This window comes from Lissotriton helveticus, chromosome 3_1 (assembly GCF_964261635.1).
Source record: "Lissotriton helveticus chromosome 3_1, aLisHel1.1, whole genome shotgun sequence".
In the NCBI taxonomy this organism is placed as follows: Eukaryota; Metazoa; Chordata; class Amphibia; order Caudata; family Salamandridae; genus Lissotriton; species Lissotriton helveticus.
The window spans coordinates 442,002,334-442,027,564 of NC_136061.1; the positions used below are offsets into that span (position 1 = coordinate 442,002,334).

Consider the following 25,231-nt stretch of genomic DNA (forward strand, 5'->3'; position numbering starts at 1 on the left):
AGTGCTGCAGCCCAACGAGTAGCTTTTAATTTACAGGCCCTGGATACTTGTAGTGCCAATTTACTAGGTACTTATAAGTAAAATATGCCAATTGTGGATAAGTGAATGTTAACATAATTAGAGGAGAGGACACAAGCACTCAAGCAATGGTTAGCACTGATAAAGTCCTAAGGCCGGTAAAAACTAAATCAGCACAACAATGGGTGAGGAAGGCAAAAGGTTGGGTGGAAGACCACCCTAAGGCTGAAAGGTCTGATAAAAACCCTGCAGGTGTAGGCTGGGATGAAGATAAGAAGGCTGCCTGCCTTCTCAGAGAGGAAAAGAGAGTACCTGTCCCTGCAGGAGGAGAGGCAACCCAGAAGATGCCCAGCCGTGCTCCCAGTGTGTGGAGAACCCAGAAGAATCTGACTACCCGCAGAAACCTAATTCATCAGTGGTCATATGTTTAACCCAGAATGCACTACATGTGGTGATCTGTGTGAAGAAACTAAATCCAGAACAGCACTGTGCACCTGAAGTACTATTTCTGCTACTGCCTGATGTGTGATGTATTATGCAAGGAGCAGTCATTGCCACTAAAGTTGTAAGACCTCCCCCATGGAAGACAGCAACTGCTGAAGACAAGCACTAGCTGATCAAGCCTGCTATGCTGATCACCTCAGTGGACCAAATGAGGAGTGAGTTTACTGTCCATGGTCCCACAACGGCAGGAAAGACATCGATGGTGAGATCTTAACAAGTGCATCATCTATCGGCGCAATAAATGCATTTCTGTTGAGTAGGAAATACTAAACCTGAGCTCAAAAGACTGTGAGAGTGTGGGAAGTTAATCTTTTGCCGATGTGAACTCTTGGGCTCATGAACTATTATAACTGACCTTCAAAATGCCAAATTGTGAACTTACACCTATGCTTATACCCATAACTCTGAGAATTTGACATAGATAACAGTGGAAACTCTAGAATCAGAGAAGGCTCTGCAGAGGGTGTACTGCTTGACTAAAGCCTGTAGGTGTGATTGTATGCCCTGAAGGTGTTCCCTCGTCTAATTTTGTAGTATTTCAGTTTGCTGTCATATAAAAAAAATTCTTGTATTAAAGGTGAACACGAGACCTTACAGTGATTTATTTTGCATGTTGTTTATTTGTGTTATGAGTCCCCACAAAACCTTCCTCAGAATCCTTCGACGTCTTGTCCTCGCTACCCAAAGAGTCAAGTGCAAAAGACTCATATTGGGCCTAGTTTGCAGAGACATAATAGGGCACATCATAGGACACAAGTTCCAAGCTACTCCAAAAATCACAGTTGTTGCCTAGTAGCAACTTTCTGTCCTGTGGCCCCCTAAAGAAGCTGCGACATTACCTGTTGCAGAGTCCATATGAAATCATTGTAAAAGAATACATGTAAATACATTCTGAAAGATGATCCAGTCATGATCTTACAGATCATTCTGTGAATGTACAAAAAAGGAGCACTAAAAGGCATCAGCAGAGGTCTTCACATGTTTTGATGCCAAGACCCTCCTGTCAATTATTTTTTGTGTAAGGACCTCCAAATGACACACAGCTACCACTGGGTCGGTAATCATTCCCCAGTTGTGATGACCACAATAAGCACTTGAATGGTCCCTCGACACCGATCTACAGAGGCAGTCTCAGTCAGTGTGAGTGCCGGGATCTCCGGGGTCCAAAGAGAACAAGCACCTGTTCCGGGTGCTTGAAAAGAGGTGAGGCATCAGGGCTCTTGTTGCAGCCGCTTCCTTTCTGACCCGCTGGGTAAATCAAAATGCAGCACTACACCGGTCTCCCTGTTGAAGATGAGGTGGGCAACAGCATTGCCAGGCAATCCGGATCGGCACAGTGGCTTCACTCGGTGCTGTGGCATCAGCGGCTGAAGCACAGCATGGACAGGCAGAAAGAGGCCCAATCTATCTCCTGGCCAAGTGCTTAAGATGCACAGCCGCAGCGGGCGATCAGGGATGATCTACTTGGGTCAAAGGCTAGTTGGTAGACTCACAATGGCAGAGTCCCATGGCTACATGGAAAAAGCAAAGCCTTTAATGGCCCTGAGACTTCAAGAACAGGTGGGAAGCCAGCAAGCCCTTGGAGAACACTCTTTACTGAAAACAGGGAAAAGGTAGCAGGCAGCAGGCCAGCTCAACAAAGCAGGTAGCAACGTGTCAGTCCCTCCTGCAGCTTAACAGCAGCAGGCCAACGCAGCAGTTAGCAGAGTAGCTATCCATCCTGGCAGTACCGCAGTCCTTCTGGCAATGTGCAGATGTTGAGCCAGCAACGTCTGATTACAGTTCCAAAGAAATATCTGATTTGAAGGGGTCAGAGCTCCAGTACTTGTACTTGTACCCATAATTGGCTCTGATGTAAGATGTTACTTTGAAGAAGCCCACTGAGGTGCACAAAGATCCCTTTCAACCTAGTCCTGTCTGCCAGGATACAGGTGGGGAGTAATCAGCCCGTTGTGTGTGGACAGGACATTACCTATTGATGTGTAAGTGCCCGCCCCTCCCAGTCCTCCTTGCCCAGGAAGACCCATAAGAATGCAGATTAATGCAAAAACAGTTAAGTGCCTGGATTGTGTCTGGAGGAATGCACAAATGTAGCTATCACCCAGCCCAACCCAGACATGTATTGGAGACAGGCTGTCAGGCACCTAGAGCAGTAAGTGCAGATACATGTCCATTTTCGTACAGTGGCATTTCTCAATCAGTACGGTCAAATTCAACTTCACCAATAAGGAGGATTTATCATTACCAATCCAAAGATATAAAATATGAAAAAAAGCTACTCCTTTCTGATCAAGAATTACCACTTAAACCAGTATAAGGGAATTCTGAATGCTAGCCTATGAGATAGGCCTCACAGTAGTGAGAAACAAATTTAGCTGTTTGTCACTGCCAGGACATGCAAAATATAGCAGTATATGTCCAACCTTCTACTTACATAGCACCCTGCCCTCAGGCTACATAAGGCCTACCTTAGGGGTGACATATGTAATAAAAGAGGGGTTTATTGCTTCGTACGTAGTTTTAAAGGCCAAGTCCTAGTGGCAGTCGGACTGCACACACAGGCACAGCAGTGGCAGGCCTGAGACAGGTTTGAAAGGCTACTTCTATGGGTGGACAATCAATGCTGCAGCCCACTAGTAGTCTTTACCTTACAGGCTCTGGGTAAATGGATAACAATTTACAAGGGGCTTATAAGTTAGTTAAATATGTCAATCAGGCATACACCAATTATACAAATATTTAGGGAAGAAGTACATGCACTTAAGCTATGATTAGCAGTGGTAAAGTGCTCAAAGTGCTATGGCCAACGAAAAGATACAGCAAAACAAGCTAACGATAATGAAGATACCATCTCTAACAGAGTTTTTAGTAAAATTATTAGTGTAAGATCTTTTTACAATATCTTAGCACTCAGCAGAGTCATCACTATCAGCCCATCTGCAAAACAAACCCAGTGCAGTTCTGAGTGTGGTTTGTTTTGACTCAGGGTTCCAGGAGGATCTGGAGTTGGACCATAGCTAGGCATCTGTCTCGTACCTTCAGTCTCACCCAATTTAAGCAAAGGCTCACAGTTATGTGCTCCCGGAAGGACCCAGACACTGTTGGGATATTTTTAGAAATCTATGGAAAAAATCCCAAGAGTGTTTGGCTGCTATTTAGAGCCAACCAGAAGTCACAGGCTGTTTAGATTTTTTCCTGTCCCAAGAAAAACCACCAACACTATCGGGCTTCTTGAAGGGGCACCGGCACAAAGGTCTGTAAACCAGCTATGATACAAATATTATTTGGATTTGATCTGATCCTAAAGACAACCAAATAAGTAGGTGTCTCCTTTCTGGGGCACCGTCTAAAATGCCTGTGCACGAGCAAGGAATGAGCTGTTGTTTGGATTTTTTTGTGTTCTTCTAAGAACAGTGTCTAGCTTCTTTCTGGGACTCAAACACCTGGTTCTATGCCCCAGCAAGGAGCAAGATGATGTTTGGTTTTTTCATGACCCAAAAGCCTAAACAGAGACTGGTTCTTTGCGTGGCACAGGCAGACAAGTCTGTTCCCCATCAAAAAGCTGGTCTAATAAGTATTTGGCTTCTTTCTGGGGCACAGACACACATATCTGTGTGCAACCCAAAACCATAGAAAAGCTATACACACTAAGGAGAGCCAGAAGAATATAGACTTGCATCAGTCCTTGGCAGACGCGTGAGAAATTTGGCACCCAGCGATAGAAACCTTAGCATATGTATATATGGAAAATACACGGTTGTATGTTTCGTTACAGTCCAAGCGTAATACTTGTGAACCTAAACCAGTGTTTTGCCTTCAGTTCCTATTCAGATTTCCCAAACACCCTGCACCGAGGTTATCGTAGACAGGCACCTGAACTCTTGGAAAACCCCTACATGTGTAGTACCCCTACAATCGGGATACTCTCAAGATCACAGCTGGCAGTTAAGTCTTGTCAAGGATATGTTCCCGCACATGATTGAGACTGAACGAAATTACAATTTTCTGGAAAAACAAATGCTGGAATATAAAAAGAAAGTCACAATCAGCTAGACAATCACAGTAAGGGAGTTCTGGCTTCCATGAATAGACTCCTTGGGTTGCACAGAATGAGAAAATACAGAGGGCCTTAATTAGAGTCAATGGATGGGCTGACATTCCTCCATCATGGAGGAAATGATCCGTCACTCATCCCTATAAAATTCTGTCTGCAATATTTAGGGTTTGGGCTGAAAGGAATCTTTTATTAGCACAACTTCCCTATGTCAACATGTTTCAGCCAGTCAGTTTTGGCTCAAGAATGTATCTGGCGTTCGTTTGGATAGTTCAGATCCTCTTAAACACTGTAAACTTCACTCTTTCTAGTTGTGTTTACATTGGTATTATGGATGTGTGTCATTCGCTCACTCCAATCATACACATTACTATAGGTTCCCAGTTTGAAATAACGCCTGGAGATGGGGGAAACTCCCAAATTCTGTAGAGCTAGGTAATACAAATATTCAAACCGTTGTTTACTTCTTGGGCTAAAACTGACAGGCTGAAACATGTTGACCCGGAAATCTGGTGGCAATAAAAGCTTCCCTTCGTATCCCACTCTGCTTTTAAACCAGCCAAAGGTGCCCTGCTAGCAAAGCCTCTTCGGGACACCTGAAGGCTATTTTCATTTTCCAACTGCATTCAGACCCCTGAAAGTCCATATGACTACCAACGAAGTGCTCCCACTAAAAGTGGGGTTGAGCCAGTCCGGCACATTAGCTGTAATGATGAGGCATGCCACCCATCTTGTGTGGGTGAGAGTACTTTTTTTAAAATTAAGAAGTCTTTTTTATTGTAGGAGATAGGTAGTTCAGGAACGCACCACAGGTATAAACCCTTCTTTGCATTGGTTTTAATCTTCTGGGAAAATGAATTGCCCTACTCAAAACAATGTTTTCCCTCTCCCCTGTATGATTTGAGGGCCCAGAATGAGAACTAGAGGGCACAAAATTATCTATTGAAGTGCCACCTGTCTACAGTTTACATTCTGGGCTAATCAGACCCCCCAGGATATTGCGGCATAGATGAGCAAATTTTGCAGCACAAAAATGGAAATGTGTCGTCACAATAATGGTAATTTTGCGACATTTTTTCGGCATTTTATTTTACTCATAATCGTTCCTTTTCAACCGTAAATCAATGAAAACTGTTTTAGCAGAGTATTTCAATTTGAAATAGGCATGTTTAAAGTGTCTGAGAGTGTTTGTTTGCTATATTCTCCTGTGTGGTAACATTTTGGAGCATAGTTTAAGCCAAGCACAATAGCACAGACTTGCTGTTCATCCTGCTGCCTCAGTGTGAGTGACTCCTAACCCCTAGGGCTGTCCTTGAGGTCCTGGATCCTTGCTTGGAGTTAGAGTGTACTCTCCCGGCTGACCTGATGGCTTCACCAGTTCCCCAGCAGATTGACGCAGAGTCATGCATCACAGCACTGCGTGGCTCCTCATTGGTGGCTTCACCGAATCCAACACAGAACCTTGATTTCAGTACACCTCAGCTCCTGATCGGCAACTGCACAGGGCCCGATGCAGAGCAACGCAAAGACTTGCATCACAGCACTGTGTAGCCCCTAATTAATCAGCGGCTTCAACGGATCACGCCATAAAAAGAAAAGACAAGAATCAAAGGCAGGCATAGTGACAACAAAGAGAGACATGCAAATATCCAAGTTGCGCCATGTGCCCTAATACCTTCAGTGCCTCAAAGAGTAAAAAAGAAAAATAGTGAAAAACCCTATATCAGGCTGGATCGCAGAGGACGAAAGGGAGCGAACACTAGTGGCCATCCTAGTGCTAGTAGGAGGGCCATGTGGAGATAGAAACAAATTAAGCTAAATAAAGCTCTTATACACTGGTAAGAAGCAAGTAGCCCAACCATAGCACAGATTACTGATGAAAGAGACAATCAGCACAAAAGGAAGCAAGCCCATGTTGTGCCAAGTGCACTCAGCGAATTAAGAAACAATAAGAGTGGCCCTGCAGAAGTGAGCTGTTGGCTAACAAAGCTCTTATACACTGGTAAGGAGAAAGTAGCTGAACCATAAAACAGATTACTGATGAAAGAGACAATCAGCACAAAAGGAAGCAAGCCCTTGTTATGCCAAGTGCACTTGGCGTGTTAAGAAACAATAGGAGTGGGGGGGCGTGGCTTAGGAGCCTCTGGAGATGGCCGCGATTCACGGGAGCTCCGTCGGGATATAGGAGTTTGAGCTGCTTCCAGGACTTCATTTTCACTTTCGGACACGGATTTTAGTATTTTCCGGCGTCGGAAAGGATGCTGCCTGCCTTGCTGCCACGACAGCTGCGCTTTGTAAGAAGTTGTCCTTCATTTTGATGTTTATTGTTGCCGCTCTCCACAGCAGCGTCGCGGCCGCCATTTTGTTTTTCGGCGCGTCCGCGTTTTCCCGCCTGCACACTTTCTCAGATGCATTTACCTCACAATACCTCGACAAACCTTCTAATTTTCGGCCATAAGTCTGTTTTTTTCCTCTCTTTGCCCTGCGTTTGACGTTTTTGCTTGTTGGCATACATGGGTGTTTTTTAAAGCAGAAATTGCAGAATTTTTGTTTATTTACGCCAGTTGGTTCTCTACGGTGTACAAGCCTTTATCGAATAGGCAGTGGTTTTCCTCTCACTTCTATGATGGCTAAAGCACGTACTAATCGCAATGGGTCTTTTCAACCAAAGGAAGCAAGTTTGGAGGACTTTAATCCTTTTAATGCCTTGCAAGACTCTCAAGAGGATTCCGTCATGGACTCTATTAACTCTAAGGGGTCTGCTTCTTCGGTGTCACGCCTGAATACTAAGTAATGCCCTTAAGCGCCCCTTACTGTGCCAAATTCATCCTCTGTACAAGGCAAGCGAATGAAGGTAAATCCTCCATCCCCACCTCCTGCATCATCCACCTTGAATTCCTCAGACCTCATTCTTGAAGAATTACGTGCCTTTACACCTCACATGGAGGAAACTAATCTTCGTCTGCTTAATCTAGAGTCCAACTGGTCCGTCACTGAACAGAAGGTTGGAGTGTTGGAGAACCGTGTTGATCTTATTCAAGGTCTTGCGGATCAGATTCCACCCATGTCTAAAGAGATCGCACATCTTAAACAGCAGGTTGAACAGTTAGAAAACCGTAATAGGCGTAATAATTTACGCATTTATGGCTTAGTGGAGGGTTTGAAGGGTCCGTCACCGATTTCCTTTTTTCAAACTTTTTTGCCAACGCTTCTTGGTCTTCCTGACTCTCCAGTTTTGAATATTCAGCGAGCGCATCGTCTTGGTCCAAGTCCATCGTCTTCAGCATCCTCCCACAAGCCTAGGGGAGTTATTTTGTACTTTCTTGAATATACTGAGCTACTTCGTGTGTTGCAAGCTGCTAAACAACGGGGGAAGGTCATTTGGAATCGCTCTACACTATTTTTTGCTCAGGACTATGCTAAAGCTACGAAATTCCTGGATATGAGGCCGGCGTTACGCAGTTTGAATGCGAGATATGGGTTATTCCATCCCTGCCTTTTCAAAGTGACATATAACAATTAAACCACCACTTACGAAGATCCTGCTCTTCTCCAACGGTTCCTGAATAGCTGCAGAGTGGATTCAATGGACATTCCTCAACCATGAAGTCTGAAGCCTCCTTAGCATGATTTTTTGTCCTTTGCTCTCTTTTGTCTCCTGTAGTGTCTCTCTTTATTGGTGATTTTTGTCTTTCATTTTGCTGATACTTATTTTGTGATGTAATTCCTCACCTATACAGAGGTTCTGGCTTTGCTTGTGTCCTTTTGTAGGCTTTGTTGTAAGTTTTCCTCTGTTATTAAAGTTTTTTCTCCCCTTTTCTCTCCCCTTCTATGTGGTTTCGTGTATGGTCCCAAATTGTTTTCTATCTTCTGCGATGCTTCCTGGGGTTGTTTCCCTCTCTGCCGTCTCGTTGTGGTGTTTTCCCGTCTTTCGTTCCATCTCCCTCATGTGGTTTCACCATCCCTATTTTTCTGTTTCCCTATGGTATGTTTTTAATATAATGTACTTCTCCTATTTTTGTTCTGTAGTCTTCCCTTTCTTTCGCTTTCTTTTTTCTCTATCTTCCCTCTTTTTCTTTTATCTTATTCAATCTTTTCCTTTCTCTTATGTTTCAATCATCTTTTTTTTCTACGCTACTTTTCTTCCTTTATTTTCCTCCACATTTCCGATCTATACTTCTTTATCTTCTGCTAACATTGCTACCTTGTGGTTTAGTTGTATATTTTGCTGGTTACTCATGTTAATGTTGCTAAGTATTGTGTTATTCGATATTGCTGATAAGCTTAAATGTCTATTAATGTAATTTCGTGGAATGTCAACGGTTTGGGGTCCCCGATTAAGAGACAACGTGTTCTTTCACATTTAGCACATTTGAAGGCTGATATAGCTTTATTGCAAGAAATTCATGTTAAAGATGTTGAAATAGCTAAGTTACGTCGTAACTGGGTAGGTCATGTTTATACCTCTCCGGGCTCGGGGAAGCATAATGGGGTTGCAATTTTATGTCATAAACGTTTAAGCATTCAACTTCTTTCCCAAGATAATGATACGGAAGGTAGATGGGTGGTGGTTTCGTTATTGGTTAATAAAATTCCTTTAACCATTTTCAACTTATATGCCCCTACTGTTCCTGATAAATTGTTTTGGCCTTCCATCCTTCAATCCTCTATGAATTATACTGATGACTACTTTATACTTGGAGGAGATTGTAACATGATTATAGATCCATTTCTAGATAGGAAATCCAATTCTCGTTTTTCTCCTTCTCAGGTTCATACCCAATTTACATCCACTATTTCTCAGAGGTCTCTTGTTGATTCCTGGAGACTTTCCAATCCAACATTACAAGAATATACATATTTCTCACCCGCCCACTACTCTCAATCACGAATTGATTATCTCTTTATTTCCAAGGCTCTATCACAACATATCACTCATTCAGACATTGGGTCTATACTAATTTCCGACCATGCCCCTGTTTCAATAGGTCTTGATTTACTCCCTCCAGTTAAGGAACACGAAGATGGCGATTTAATAATGCCCTCCTTTTGGACACATCTTTTACTTCTGCTTTCCTTGACTTTGCACCATGCTTTTTTACAGAAAATGAAACGCCACAATCTTCTCCTCAATTAATTTGGGACACTTTTAATGCTGCTTCTAGGGACTTTATTATTTCTTATGTTGCCAAGAAACGTCGCCTTGCACACCAGTCTTTATCTTCTTTAACTTCTCAGATTAAACAATTGGAGCTTTCTTATCATTCAACCAACCCTCAGTCGGTCGTTACTCAACTCATTAATGCTAAACTTTCTTTTAATAAATTAACTACCAATTTGGCCAATTTGTTTTTACTTAAGTCTAGCGCTAAATTCTACTCTGCACAAAACAAGGCTGGGAACATTCTTGCCAATTATCTTAAAGTCAAAAAAGAACAAACAAAAATTGATTAGATTGTTTCCTCTTCTAATAATATACTCCATAAAGATGAAGATATTTTAAATGAATTCACTACTTTTTACCAAAATCTTTATACTCCAGAATCTCCTCCCGTACCCTCCGATATTGATCAGTACTTATCCTCTATTCCTCGTCCACAATCGGCTGATGTTGATTTTTCTTCTTTAGATAAAGATATTCTTCCCAAAGATATTTTAGATGCCATTCATGTGCTTAAAAAAGGTAAAGCGCCGGGTCCAGATGGATTTTCTATAGAATTCTATTCCCATTTTTCTTCTTTTCTTGTTCCCAAACTTCACCAATTATTTAGCTTTTTTATATCATCTCAGAAATCCGAAGGTACTTTCCAAGAAGCTCTGATTTGTCTCCTTCCTAAGGACAACAAGGATCATACTCTCTGTAAAAATTATAGACCTATTTCATTAATTAATTTAGATTACAAAATATTTGCTAAGATTTTAGCTCTTCGTTTGGATAAAATTCTCCCACACCTGATAGGTAGAGAACAATGTGGCTTCATCAAGGGACGTCTTCTCTCGGATAATACTCGCCTTTTCTTTAATGTGCTCAGTAAATCTCCCACCGTCAATCATTCCTTAGCTGCAATTGCATTAGATGCAGAGAAAGCTTTCGATAGAGTTAACTGGTCTTTTATGCTTTCTACTCTCTCTTGGTTTGGTTTTGGCTCTAGATTCATATCTTATATTTCTCTATTATATTCCTTTCCTAGGTCTTTTATTTTTGCTAACGGTCTTGTTTCTTCTTCTTTTCCTCTTTTTCGTGGTGTTCGTCAGGGATGTGCTCTTTCTCCTTTACTTTTTATCCTTGCTTTAGAACCGTTTTTGTCAAAAGTTAGATTAAATAAAGATATCTCTGGTTTTCCATATGGGGATAAGCAGCTAAAACTCTCTGCTTATGCAGATGGTATTCTTTTGTTTATTTCTCATCCTCAAACGTCTATTCCGGCTTTTTTATCCGAAGTCTCTTACTATGCAACAGTCTCTGGTTATAAACTTAATGTTGATAAGTGTGAAATTCTCCCTCTCAATAAATATTGTTTCCATGCTGATTTTTTAATTTAATCTTTTCATTGGAGTCCTAATAAAATCAAATATCTGGGTCTTGAGTTTACTCCTTATATTAAAGATACGGTGGCTTTAAATATTAAGAACCATATCGGCACTATAATAGACTCCACGACTAGATGGCACCCCCTATTTTTATCCTGGTGGGGTAGATTAGACTCTATTAAAATTATGTTAGTTCCGGTAATTTTATTTTTTCTTTCTAACCTTCCCATTAATCTTCCTAGGTCCTGTTTTAAGAACATTTATTCTGTCCTTTCAAAATTTCTATGGCAACACAAGAAAGCTATGATGTCTTTTGCCAAACTTAAACGTCCCAAGTTTCTAGGTAGAGTTAACTTTCCGGATTTCGTGTCTTATCATTCTTCATTTTTCCTTTCCCACTCAACTTCTTTTTTATGAGATTCGGAGTCAGATATCTCCTCACTTCCGACATGGGTTGCAATTGAATCCTCCTTCTTCCATCCTTTTACTTTCAAAGAATTTATTTCTCTCTCTCTTACGTTCCATCTAGGATGTCTCTTCCTATTCTTAAAACTGCTAGAAAACTCTTTCTGCCTTTTTTCCTTAATGGTCTTGACGATCGAGCTCAATTTTTGCAATCTCCCATATGGTACAATCCTTTCGTTAAAATTAATAAAATAACATTTTTCTGGAAGGATTGGCATTCTCTTGGTCTTATTTGGGTTTATCAATTCTTTCAGGATGGCCTTTGCCTTCCTTTCTCGTCTCTCCAATCTCGTTTTTCTCTCCCTCAATCCTTTCTTAGTAAATATAATCTGCTACGCGTGGCTCTCCAAACGTCATATAACTCCTTTCTTACTCCTTCTTCTCCCCCTGTAGCCTCTTCTCTTACTCTTCCTTTTCTTTTGTCTTCGCCTTCGGCTTCACAAGTTTATAAAAAATTACATGATTTTCCTCTAGTTAGAGATAAGTCCAAGACAGAACAAGATTGGGAATCTGACTTAGAAGATACTTTTTCTAGTTCGTTATGGCATGACATATGGAATAAAATAAGAAGATCTTCTAGAGCAGCTAATACTACTCAGACTTTATTTTTTGTTTATAATAGGCTTTTGATCACTCCTGCCAGATTACACACTATTGATTCATCTATCCCCTCCACATGTTGGTCCTGCTCCAATACATACGCAGATCTCAAACATATGCTTTTCACTTGTCCTCTTATTCATTTATTTTGGTCTAAAGTATGGCAGCAAATTAAGTCTATTTTCTCTACACAATTTCCTTATTCAATCACTCACATTTTCCTAGGTAGCTTATCTGATTTATGGTCATCTATGACCTTTAATACTTCTATTATTGACTTGCTCTTGGCGGTGGCTTTTCAGCACATCACTAAATCTTGGAAAGATACATCAAATGTCTCTTTTCAAGCTTGGTGGTATGGTGTCTGCTACAATCACAGATTGCATAGAGCATATGTCTCCCCTCTATCTCTTGCTATTAAGCGTGACCTCTTATGGCTACCGATTACTAATTTTCTTGATGTATCTGCTCAGTCTCGTTCATTACATACCCCTGCTATTGAAGAAGTCCCCAAACCTCCATGATGTTGATATTGTTTCTATAGAAATATATGTGTGTACTATATAAGTATTTTTTCAATGTTTATAGTAAGAAATTTTAATTAGCAACATTTATCTCTTTAGATGTATTTTAAGCAATTTGCATAATTAACTGTTTCTGTTTTCCTGCCCCATCCCGTTTCTTTCTTTTTCTTTTTCTTTCTTTCTTCCCTTTCTCTTCCCCTCACTAATATTGTAGTGTATTATTTTATATTTGATTGCTGTTTACTTTGTATTATGATTATATTGTGTGTTTTCCGGTTGCGATCTTTTCTTGAAATAAACTCCTTTTAAACTGAAAAAAAGAAACAATTTAGAGTGGATCTGGAGAAGTGAGCTATTGGCTAATAATTTACAGTGAGAGAGCAAAAGGCACAAAGATGATGGACGGAATGCAGAGCAAATCAAACATTCACCCCTGGTCAAGAGATCTGTGGTACATCCATTGTTTATCATAGTGGACATAAGCCACTTCAAAGAGATGTTTGGTAATGTTCCAAATGCCCACTGTAATGAATAATGGGATGCCAGCAGAATGCCTGTGAACATAAACATTATATGAACAGAGAGGGCAGACTAAATACATTTATTTAAAGCCGAAAAAAGACTCACCGACTCAACAACAAAATCATCACTCTGAAAGGAACAAATGACACGCTGATGTAAGCCTTTGGAGATGGACATTATATAAAAGGCAACACAAAGGTAAACTGATCGAAATTATATAAAGTCGGAAAGGAGGTCAACAAGAGCATACATCATTCTGAGACAGGTAATTGCTAAGCCTCGCAAAAAAGAATTCTGAGTGAATTAGATGCAACCATGTGAAAACTCACAAACCCTTCAATAATGCCATACTGAGAGAATCAAATGTTTGGCGCCAAATACGCCAAATGTCCAGAACACAACCACAATGTAAGTACGCCCGAAGCAAAGTTAAAAAGGAATAATCCCTAATAGTACTCAACTAAACTAAACAACACGCCGTCTGCGAAGACGAAAGGAGTATCTTAATCTCAGTGTAGGTCTCAAACTTTCGGGGCTGCAAATCACTGCCCACTAGTGTGCGAAAGATGGTTGATTAATGCACTGCTAAACTCAAATGATTCCTGTAGACTGAGGGGCAGATTTACAATAACTGGCGCATCCCTGCATATCAGCAGGGATGCGTCAGTTATTTTGCGTCACGGCAGAAACCCCTTGCACCACCATGCATGCGCCGCATTTACAATGCAGCGCACCATGGTGTAAGAATAGACAGTTGCGTGATGCTTCTGATGCCGTTAAGGTGACGCAGTGCTGGAGTTGTGTCGCAAGCACAATGCAACTCCAGCACTGCTCGGGGCGCCCTATATTTGCTGTGCTGAGTCATTCCTTATGCTAGCTGGCGTAAGGTTTTGACGCAGCGGGGACGTAAAAGTGACTCCGTGAAATCTTGTAGAATTCACTGCGCCACTTTTGACTTGCGACGGAACGCCCACCCTGCATACATTATACCTGACGCAGGTATGAAGTAATGCAGGGCTTTACAACGTGACGTATCTCACTAGATGCGTCACGTTGTAAATATGTCGCATAGTGGCGCATCGTTTACACCGCTGCTGCATCACAAAAGTGACGCAACGGTGGTGTAAAAATGACGCAAGGGGCTTGTAAATCTGCCCCCCAATGTTTTTCTAACAGCGTCAAAACGAAAACAGACATATGGCAAGAAGCACACAAAAAAAAACCTGCGGAGACATGTCAAAAACCCCACTTTCTTATATCCGAATATTATGCAAGCTGCATCCAACTAGACCTAACACGTGACCAGATTATGTCCACAGTGCGATTTAAGAGCGGTTGAAAACTATCGGTTTCAAAACCCTTCCTGCTCCTGGTGACTCCTGCGTGTCCTCTTATCACAGCGCTCTATCTCTTTGATGTGAACTGGAGGCGCTGGGTTCTGAGTTATGTTAACAATTGACGCCGATTACCACTAATCAGCCCTTGAGGTGCTTGAAAACCCCGATTTCGCGGGCACTTTTGTTGAAAGCGGGGCCTTTTTACAAAAGTGATGATTTCGTGATTATTTTGCAAATTGCTAAATCCTGGAGGGTCTGGTTAATGCAGGATAGCTTTAGAGCATTGTTCGCAGGTGTGTCAAATGTAGCTGGCCCATTCTATTGTTAAGGAGCACCCGCTTTCATCTTGGTCCCAGAAACATCTCCAGATGGAAGCCCCACAGAAAAAAGGAAACTTTTGCCCATGTGGCCATCAGTCAACACCTCCTTGTTGCCACACAGGCCACTTATTAGGTGGTTTGATTCATTTGGACCGACATTTATGCTGCACAAAAGGCGTCCTTTGGGGACATTTTTATGTGTAACTTCCATCTGAAACCATAACCATAGAGCTGACAGATAAGCCATGGAGGCTCTAAATATTTCTAGGTTTCATTTCCTGAATGGAAGTGATGATAAACAACAATGAGCCTTGGTAGCACTGCTACCAGAACAAAAGGTAAGGTCCAACTGTCAATACATTAGATGATCAAATACAGCATGCCGCATGTGAAAAAGAGTCAAGAGTGTGAAGTGCAGTCAGTTGCGTAACAAGTGTGTCCTAATGCAAGAAAAAGAAAATGGGGCCCATTTTGCTGTTCAGGCAGTGAAAGTTGCTAAATAAGGGTATAACGCACCCCTGATGCTGCTTCGCCTGGGTTAACCTGCACTGTGCGCTGCTGCACTGGGCCTTTGAGTGTAGCACCCACTGCTGTTATGCATGATATTGTTTCTCACCAGTGTGTCCCATTCTCCTGCTCATGTGCTAACGGCAGAGCACTGCAGGAGGCTCCAACATACTTCAAAGGGACAAAAAGTGAGGATGGGTCCAGCCCGTGTTCGTCTAGCCTCATGAGAGCTTCAGATGTGCCACTTCAAACTCGGTCAACAGGATGTAAATTCAAAGGCACTGACAATGGGGCTCGTGCCGCACTGTGAGTATCTCCGCACATGCAGCATACTATCTCCGCACATGCAGCACTGTGAGTAACTCCACACATGGAGCACTGTATCTCCGTATATGCAGCGCTGTATATCTGCATATGCAGCACTGTCTATCTGCATATGAAGCACTGTGAGTATCTCCACACATGCAGCACTGTGAGTATCTCTGCACGTGCAGCACTGTGAGTATCTACACACATGCAGCACTGTGAGTATCTCTGCACGTGCAGCACTGTGAGTATCTACACACATGCAGCACTGGTTATCTCCGCACATGCAACACTGTGAGTATATCTGCACATGCAGCACTGTGAGGATCTCTGCACATGCAGCACTGAGTATCTCCGCACATGCAGCACTGTGAGTATCTCCGCACATGCAGCACTGTGAGTATCTACGCACATGCAGCACTGTGAGTATCTCTGCACATGCAGCACTGTGAGTATCTCCAATTGCACGTGGAGAGGCCTTCTTCACCTTCCATTGCATACATGTTTTTCACTCACCTTCAGGTAACTCATCGGCCTGGATTCATAGGTCCTCCCCAGGTTGTGTTGAGTCACCAACTGCGTGTACATTCTTTCTATGTCATCCATCCACTGGTAAATCTGTAACAGTAATGGTCCATCTCAATTGCTGGGAAATACATCGCTTTTCCATACCACAGTTGACATCATTTTAAAGTATATCGTGTTCACTTTTCAGATAGCAAGGGCATAATAGCAGTCCATATTTTACCTGATATCATTGTGTATTATTGGTTAATATCTGATTGATTAATACCACATGTTGAATAACCACCTCTAACATTAGCTTCACAGCTTAGTGCCTCACTACCCCTGAGTCTCTACACCAGACCCTCATTTCAGCCTGCACTGCAACGCTCCTCAGTTAACCTCACCTCACTGCTGGCCACAGACCTTGTTTTGAGTTTGGCGGGTGGGATACTCCGTGAAAATGCAGTGAATATCCCATCTGTCATACTACAAGTGCCCTATACTATAAAACAATTTTAATGCGAAGGCCGGAATATCCGCCATGTTTGTGACTGAGCATCCTGCCTGCCAAACTCTCAATATATCCCTTTGTCTGCACTCAGTCATGAGACCCGAGCGGGCACGGCGCAGCTCATGCAGATACCTTAGTACAGTTAGTGAATTTCCATTAGGGATTTCAAATTCTGCTTCCACTCACAAAGTGTTACTAAAATATATGGGGCCTCATTTATAAAGCCTTGTGTCAGTTTTGCGCTTCCGATGCGTCACTTTTTGTGACGCATAAGCGGCGTAAAATATGCCTCTGGTTACGCACTATTTACAAAGTGACGCATCTAAGCAGATGAGTCACTTTGTAAACCCCTGCGCTACATTATACCTGCGTCAGGTATAATGTATGCAGGGGGTGTTCCCCCGCAAAAAGCTTCATAGAAGTGACGCAGTGAAATCTATGAGATTTCACTGCATCACTTTTAGGACGCCGTTGCATCAAAATGTTACACCTGCCTCACAGCAGGCGTAAGACTGACGCATGCCCTTTCACATGGGGCTTACCCCATGTGAAAGGACGCATTGCTGGAGTTGCGTCACTTCTGTGATACACTCCAGCAATGCATGATTTTTGCGCCATACAGATACGTCAGAAATACTGACATATCTGTAACTCCTTGCGACATGATGTGTCATACATTAAATATGACGCATCAGGTATGTCGCAAGGAGTCCGCACTGAGAAGTGACGCATCGCTGCTTTCACGCAGCGATGCGTCACTTCTCATAAATGAGGCCCATAGTTCTTTGGTCTGAGATATATTTATCAACTGGACCAGGCTGGGCAGTGCTTAATTTATTGAAGAATAAGTGCTGGTCTCCAAATCTCAGCTCAGAAGCCGGCGGCTGACACCGTTGCACAGAATACCAAGGCTGCATAATCTGAAATCCAACTCATGCCTCTTTAATGCACCACCAGACACTTCCTGCCCCTTCATTTCACTCTTACAGGTTTCAACTTTCTCCTTTTGAAACGGTTCTTCCATCTTTCTCTTTCTCCCTTGAGCGTTTTCACTCTTTTGCTGTCGGAAATATTGGATGAGGAAAAGTAAGTGCTAGTCCCCAAAAATGAGTGCTGGTGGCCCCCCTCCGGCAAACACCAGCTCAAATTAGGCACTGAACCTGAGGGACCAATTATATATTGGGCACATGGCTCTGGTTCTAAGAAGTGTGTCCCCGTTTCCAGCTTAGGTGCTAACCAAACAGCATGGCAAAGAAACATGAAGCAATGGGGCTCTTGTTGCACTGTGAGTGTCTCCACTGGCACACCCCTGCCTTGCCTTTGGAGGGTTTCCATGGCTTCCCTTTAGCAGGGTGGGCTCATTGCACTAAATGCAGCCTTCTATTCGGAGTTAATGCAGCCTGCCCCTGAAGGGTCTTTTCCCCTCTGTGCTTCTAATTTAATTTTAAACAGGAGCATGGGCAAAGGTGTTTCTTCGTTTCCACAGGAAAACCCCCATCAAAATGAAGGAACAGAAAACTGCATAATAGAGACAAAGAGAAAGAGAGAGCGAGAGAAAAAGAGTGTTTATTAATTTTGCTAGCATGAACCATGAGGTAGACTGAATCTGCCCTGGATTGGAAGATCTTGCTGGGACTAGGTTATAGGCCATTTGTGTTATATGTGCTGTACCTCATGGTTAGTGTTATTTCCCATTAGGTTAGTTGCTGGTCAGTCAGACTGGGCATCTTATCGAATCTTTCCACCAGTTTTCACCTGCCTTGATGGACAGGCCCTTTTTAATGTTCCACCTTCCTAAACTGGATAAAATGCGGCTGAATCACAAATGAAAGCGTGTTAAAATATCTGACATGTGGCAATAAACGCATCAACCATGTTCCGGAGGCAACAACTCAAACTCCTACCTTCCTCTACGCAAAAAACTCAATTCTGTTCCTAAATCTGTGTTTGTGGAGGAACCTATACCTGTAGTGTTCCAGTTTGGACACTTGGGTCATCTTTGACACCAGCCTGTTGCTCAAAGAACATGTGAAAAAGGAAGTAGAGATGGCCTAGTCTCAACTCACAATAAAGGACTGAGGTACTGGGTTTTTCAGAACCGGTACCAAACCGGTAACCCAGCGGTGCCAGGGTACACCCAAAGACATCGGGTTCTTTCCTGATTCAGACCACAGAAACTCAGAGTCTTCTAGGTGAAGTCATGGATCGATTTTATTGGCTGCAACCAAGGTAACAAGTGTCCTAGAAGTACAACACACGGGAAGTATATTCTCAGGAGACTGCTCCCCTTCACAAAACCAGGCTTCTCTTTTTATACAAAATATTCAGCTTCAGGCAAACATTCTTGAATTTACAGTATACTATTAACATTTTTCGTTACAAGGGAAAAGCAGAGTCATGATGACATGTCCATATTTCACTTCGTCCAGCCCAAAATAAATTACCCGGCAAGGTCCGGTATTTCCATCAGATACCAGTGGACCCCTAATAAAAACGGGCACCTCCCCATCATAAAACAAGTGAGAGAAAAGAGCAGGGACAGATGTGAGTACGATTCGGCAGGTTGTGTGCGCGATAAAAGGGTTTTATGGCTTGTTGAGCCTTGATGCTATCTTGTTCGGCCACTGGGAGAGGAACTGACCTAACAGGTTCGGCCTGGGGCAATGGTTCCAACTTGCACAGGTCATAGGAAAGTCGATTAAGGTGTACGTGTCCTTTGGGATCGAATTTAGCTGGATTAAAGCCTATGTAGAGGGCAACTCACAAAATGGCTGCCATACATAAAATGGAAGCCGAGGGTTCAGAACGATAATGACGATTTCGAGGTGAAATCGTCACTCGAATATGCTGAAAATGCTTGTACATGGTGTACTCGTCATTCTCGGTCTTTTGATACTAAATTCGTCATGTTATGATGAAGTTTTATTCTCGAGTCTGAATTATTACACGAGTTCAGAATTTTCAGAACCACAGGACAAACTCAGGCCTTTCTTTGCACCAAAAAGCTGCCACTCAGGCTAATGCACACTTCAGGCTGGCATCTCTAATGCTACCATGCGTTCTGGGGTCTGCCTGATTACTGATCATCACCCCAACCTGAAATATCTTCACAGGTACCCTTTCAGAAATCATCAATATCAAACCATGATGTGTGATGTACAAGTGATGTAGTAACCACTGTTAAATGGGACTATCTTTCCACTTCTAATGTTCAGTAGAAAACAGACACATTTTTTTCAATAACCCTCACCCATCAGGGTAGCATGTTTCATCATTGGGTTCTTCCCGTTCCACTGTAAAACGGGGCATGCTACGACTGCAAAACGGGGCATGCTATGACCGACAGGTTACGTGGGAACACTTTGATCATATACAATGAAGAATGGAGAGACAAATAGGAGTGGGGGATGTTTTTAGTGGTGAAAATAAAATTACCTGACTTAGTTGGAAAACTATTTTATTCTTGCCTCTAACCGGTAGGATTTAAAAGTGGGACACATTTAAAAATCACGCAATTATGTAAATGAATTTCTGTGGTCTCCATGTTTCAAGCCCTACCCCAGGGCTTTACTTCAGGAGCAAGGAATACTCGCTGATACCACTCCAGTCGAAAAAAACTCAAATTTGTGTGCACACTGATTTAGATCAGTGGATACAAAATAAAAATATACATATATATACAGTACCCATTTGGTAAAGTTTCTGTAAGATATGTAGGAAGCCAAAACTCAGGCCTCCTGAGGTCAAACGGAGGGAAGAGATGCTTTTAGTCAATATTTCTTCAAAGCTACTCCCTTGCCTTTGGAGATATCCTGCCCGTGCTCTGTTTTTTTACCTCTACCTCCCCCTTCTATAAACAAAAAAGAAATCGAACGGTCCTAAAAGCAAGAATCATACCTCCGACTGCCTATCTTTCATATGCCCCCAGACTTTGGACTGACCTTCTCCCACCCAAGACTCTTCATCACCCTAGACATCTTCAAGGAAGACCTTCTCTTTACTATCTGCGGCCACGAACAGACTGACTCCTCCCTTTCTCCCCCATTCCAAGTCCTCCTCACACCCCCCTGAAGTTGTGCACACCTGTGTAAATGTTTCTGCTGGTGCGCTGTGACCCCAAATGCAGATATATATATTCCTTTTGCTATATATTACTCAATCGATTATTAGAGACAATGATCCCTTTCAAGGAGAATCACTATAGATAACCCCAATACTTTAATTAGGAATGGGTCTGTTTGTGTCCAATTGGACGGTGTTTAGAATTTACTTACACATATTTAAAGCAAAACAATACATAAACATTAAGTGAGCAGGACGTGATGGGGTATTAGGAAATCAGCCGATTTCCTTACCACAGGCAAGTGACTTAAAACAAAATAACAGTAGTCACAATAACACAGACATCTTATACTCCACAAAATTCTCAGTTTGAAGTTTAGAGTTTAAGGCGTGGTTGTTAATGACGTTTCGACCCTCAACAAGAGCTATGGGATCATCATCAGGACTAAGCAATCAAGCAAATGCATCAGAAGTTGTGGTAGGGCACGTGGTGAGGCTATGGGATGACAGGAGGGAACAGCGTCCCAACCAGAGCTGGTGGCAGGCTGTACTAATGATGATTGCCTGATGAAAGCCACGAGGAGGGCTAGAAGCACGAACATGATGACGGTCCATTTGGCCGGGTAGGGGTGTTAATGCCGAGGACTTAGTTCACACAGGATCCGTGATCCGGGTATATGGGATGGCTGCAAGAAGGAACCCAGGGCTGGAAGTTGCTTGTGTGTCCCGGGTAGTTGGATGAGGCTATAGGAAATCTTCGGTGCAATTACTGCTCGGGGTCAGGACTACACGTAGCCCAAAGCACAGCCTCAGGGATCGTCAAAAAGCATATCCTGCTGCAAAAGTACACGGTTACAGGGGTTCGGGTTGCACGGTCCCCACGAGGGATACTGGTCTCAGAATTGCTGAGAGGGCATATCTACCTCAGGGATGCTCAGGAACCCACCGCCTGTGTTGCAGAAATCTTCAGCGTCCTCAGGACCTCGGGAGATGCAAACCGGTCAGATGTGTTAAAGGTGCCTGCCTTGCGGGGGAGTAATTCCTTTACTCCAAGGGAGATTCTTCAGTCATCCAGCATAGTGTAGATCGTCAAAGTACTTGGTTTCTGCTTGCAGAGTTTAGTCCAGGTAAAATCTAAAGTCTTGTAGTCAGGGTTCCTACTTTATACCCAAGGAAGGGGTTGGACAAACTCTGGGGACCTTCCTGGGGGAGGGACAGGACAGAGGGATGGTTACACCCATGTCCTTTGTCCAGTTTCGTGCCAGAGCAGGAGCAAATGGCTCCTGTAACCGGTTTGAGCTGGACTATGCACAGGCACACCAAATGTCCTCTCAGAGTGCAGCCACCCAGCCCCAATACATTAAAGCCTATCTGGTAGGTGGTCACACCTCCCTGTGACAAGAAACCTTTTGTCCAAACTTTCTCTGCTCGAGCGCAGCTCAGCAGCAGGAGAGCAGACTCATGTCTGTGGCTGGCAGCATTCATTTTGTGCTACCCAGGTCGAGAAAGCTGGTACCGGGTAGACCAGTGTCCCATAGTAGTAGTTCTACCAGGGAGGAATCATACCTCCCACACCAGTTACTGGTGTGGAGGTATGATTCCAAGGTGTTTGACATCAAATACAACATATTTCTAAGCAGCCGTTTTAAAGTTAACATTTACCACGAGGTTATAATGCACTTAAGTATATATGGGTTGGCTGCATCACAGACAACCCCGGGGAATAGATCCAGAAGGCTGCAGAGGGGTTCTGCTTATGCAGGGGCACCCTCTTACACAAAACCCAGAACCCTGCCTTCAGGATTGTTAAGGCATGCCATAGGGGTAACTGATAGGTTTATATGTGCAGTGATTAGAATAGATATAGGTCACCTATATCTAAGTAAGCACCACCTTACACAGGCTGCAGTAGCAGACCTGTGGTGTTAGTTTGAATGGTCTCTCAGGGGTGGCATAATACATGCTGCAGCCCCTGGGAGGCCTCTGGGGTACCTATGCCCTGGCTACATGGTGTATCATAAACTAGGGACTGATAAGGGTACCCCAGTATCCAATCTGGAGTGTACCTAAAGTACATGCAATCAATTTAGGGGAGAAAGCAGCATGACTTGGCTCCTGGATAGCAGGATCCCAGTCAGTCTAAGTCGAAAACAGTGATACTTCAGCAAAAAGTGGGGGCAACTTTAAGAAGCAGATCCTACTCACCTACATAACACCCCCAAACGTATGGAGAATAAACTAACCTTGACCAGTTGAGTTTTCATGTTCTGGTAATATCTTGAGAGTAACCATGCGTCAGCATGGTTACTCCCAGGTCTATGCTCCACTGTATAGTCCATTCCCTGTAAAGAAATGGACCACCTCAAAAGTTTGGGGTTGTCACCCTTCATCTGTTTTAGCAATAAGAAGGGCTTATGGTCTGTCTGAACAATGAAGTGAGTGCCAAACAAGTATGGCCTCAGCTTCTTCAGAGCCCAAACCACAGCAAAGGCTTCTCTCTCAGTATCTGACCAATGTTTCTCTCTGGGGGTCAGCGTTCTGCTAATAAAAGCTACTGGCTCATCCTGACCCTCTTCATTCAGTTGTGGTAACACAGCCCCTACCCCTAACTCAGATGTATCAGTTTGAACAATGAATTGTTTGAAATAGTCAGGGCTTTGCAGAATGGGAGCAGTGCACATGGCCTGCTTCAGGTCATCAAATGCCTGTCCACTGAACTTTCTTAGGCATTCTTTTGGAAGTTAAATCATTAAAAGGGGTCACTATGGATCCATATCCTTTGACAAACCACCTGTAGTACCCAGCCTGGCCCAAGAAAGCTCTGACCTGAGTCTGGAGGGTAGGAGCAACCCAGTCCATGATGGTCTGGATTTTGCTCTGCAATGGTTGAAACCTGACCTCCACCAACAAGGTGGCCTAGGTATACAACCTGACTCTGCCCTATCTGGCACTTGGTGGCTTGATAGTGAGGCCTGCTTTCTGCAAGGCCTTCAGAAATTTCTCAGGTTCACCAGGTGATCCTCCCAGCTGGAGATAAATACGGCACTATCATCTAGATAAGCTGCACTATAGGCTTCCAGATCTGTAAGGACTTTGTTCACCAACTTTTGAAAAGTGGCAGGTGCATCCTTCAAGCCAAAGGGCATCACCACATATTGATAGTGTCCACTTGGGGTTGAGAATGCTGTTTTGGCTTTGCATCCTCAGCTAATCTGATTTTCCAGTAGCCAGCTGCCCGGTCAAATGTGCTCAGAAACATGGTTGAGGCCAAAGTATCTATAAGCTCATCTGCCCTGGGTATTGGAAGGGAATTAGTCCTAGTGACTGCATTGAGACCCCTGTAGTCAGCACAGAACCTCATCTCTCAATGCCATTCTGAGTGTGAGGTTTTTGTACCAAGACTACTGGGCTAGCCCAAGGCTATCTGAGGACTCAATTACTCCCAAATTCAATAATGTCTGGACTTCAGTCCTGATGCAGTCCCTATCATGGTCAGGTAGCCTGTAAATCTTATTTTTAACAGTCACCTGGGTCCACTTCATGAGTTCACCAGGTAGTCTGACTTGGAGTCAGTGAGAACATATGTCTGAACTGATTCAGGACTTGCCTGCAATCAGTTGGATGCTGGCCAGTGAGTCTGCCTGCCAAGGCTACACCATCAACTGAACCATCATCAGGAGAGAGCAGGTCAGGGAGTGGATCACTCTTTTCCTCCTGACCCTCATCAGTAGCCATGAGCAAGTCCATGTCTGCCCTATCAACATATGGTTTAAGCCTGTTCACATGGAACACTCTATGGGGGCTCCTGGGAGTTCCAAGGTCCACCAGTTAGGTAACCTCTCCCTTCTACTCAATGATTGTATGAGGGCCACTCCACTTGTCTTGGAGGGCTGCTGAGGCCACAGGCTCCAACACCCATACTTTCTGTTCTGGCTGATAAACAGTCAACACAGCCTTTTGGTCATACCAGGCCTTTTGCAATTCCTGGCTAGCCTCAAGGTTTTCGGATCCCATCTTCATGTACTCAGCCATCCTGGCGCGGAGACCAAGTACATAGTCCACAATATCATGTTTGGGGGTTTGAGAGGTAACTCCCATCCCTCCTTCACTAGACATAAAGGACCCGTAACTGGATGTCCAAACAGAAGTACAAAAGGGCTTAACCAACCCCCTTCTGAGGAACCTCTCTGTAGGCAAAGAGAAGACAGGGCAAAAGTATGTCCCATCTACGCCTGAGCTTTTCAGGGATACCTTTAATCATGCCCTTGAGGGTTTTGTTGAATCTCTCAACTAATCCATTGCATTGTGGGTGATAAGGGGTGGTAAATTTGTAATTTACTCCACACTCCTTCCACATAGCAGTCAAGTAACCAGACACAAAGTTTGCATCTCTATCTGATACCATCTCTTTAGGAAACCCCACTCTGGAAAATATTCCCAGGAGGGATTGACCACAACAGGAG

General features: G+C 43.3%; 1 protein-coding gene across 1 annotated transcript in view; it reads right to left on the minus strand.

Moving 5' to 3' along the window:
- Positions 1 to 25,231, minus strand: part of CPO (carboxypeptidase O) — a 476,286-nt gene that overhangs the window by 154,473 nt on the left and 296,582 nt on the right. The window contains exon 4 of the mRNA XM_078683635.1: positions 16,205 to 16,306. Coding sequence (XP_078539761.1) covers positions 16,205 to 16,306 — 102 coding nt within the window. The remainder of the gene's footprint in view (positions 1 to 16,204; positions 16,307 to 25,231) is intronic.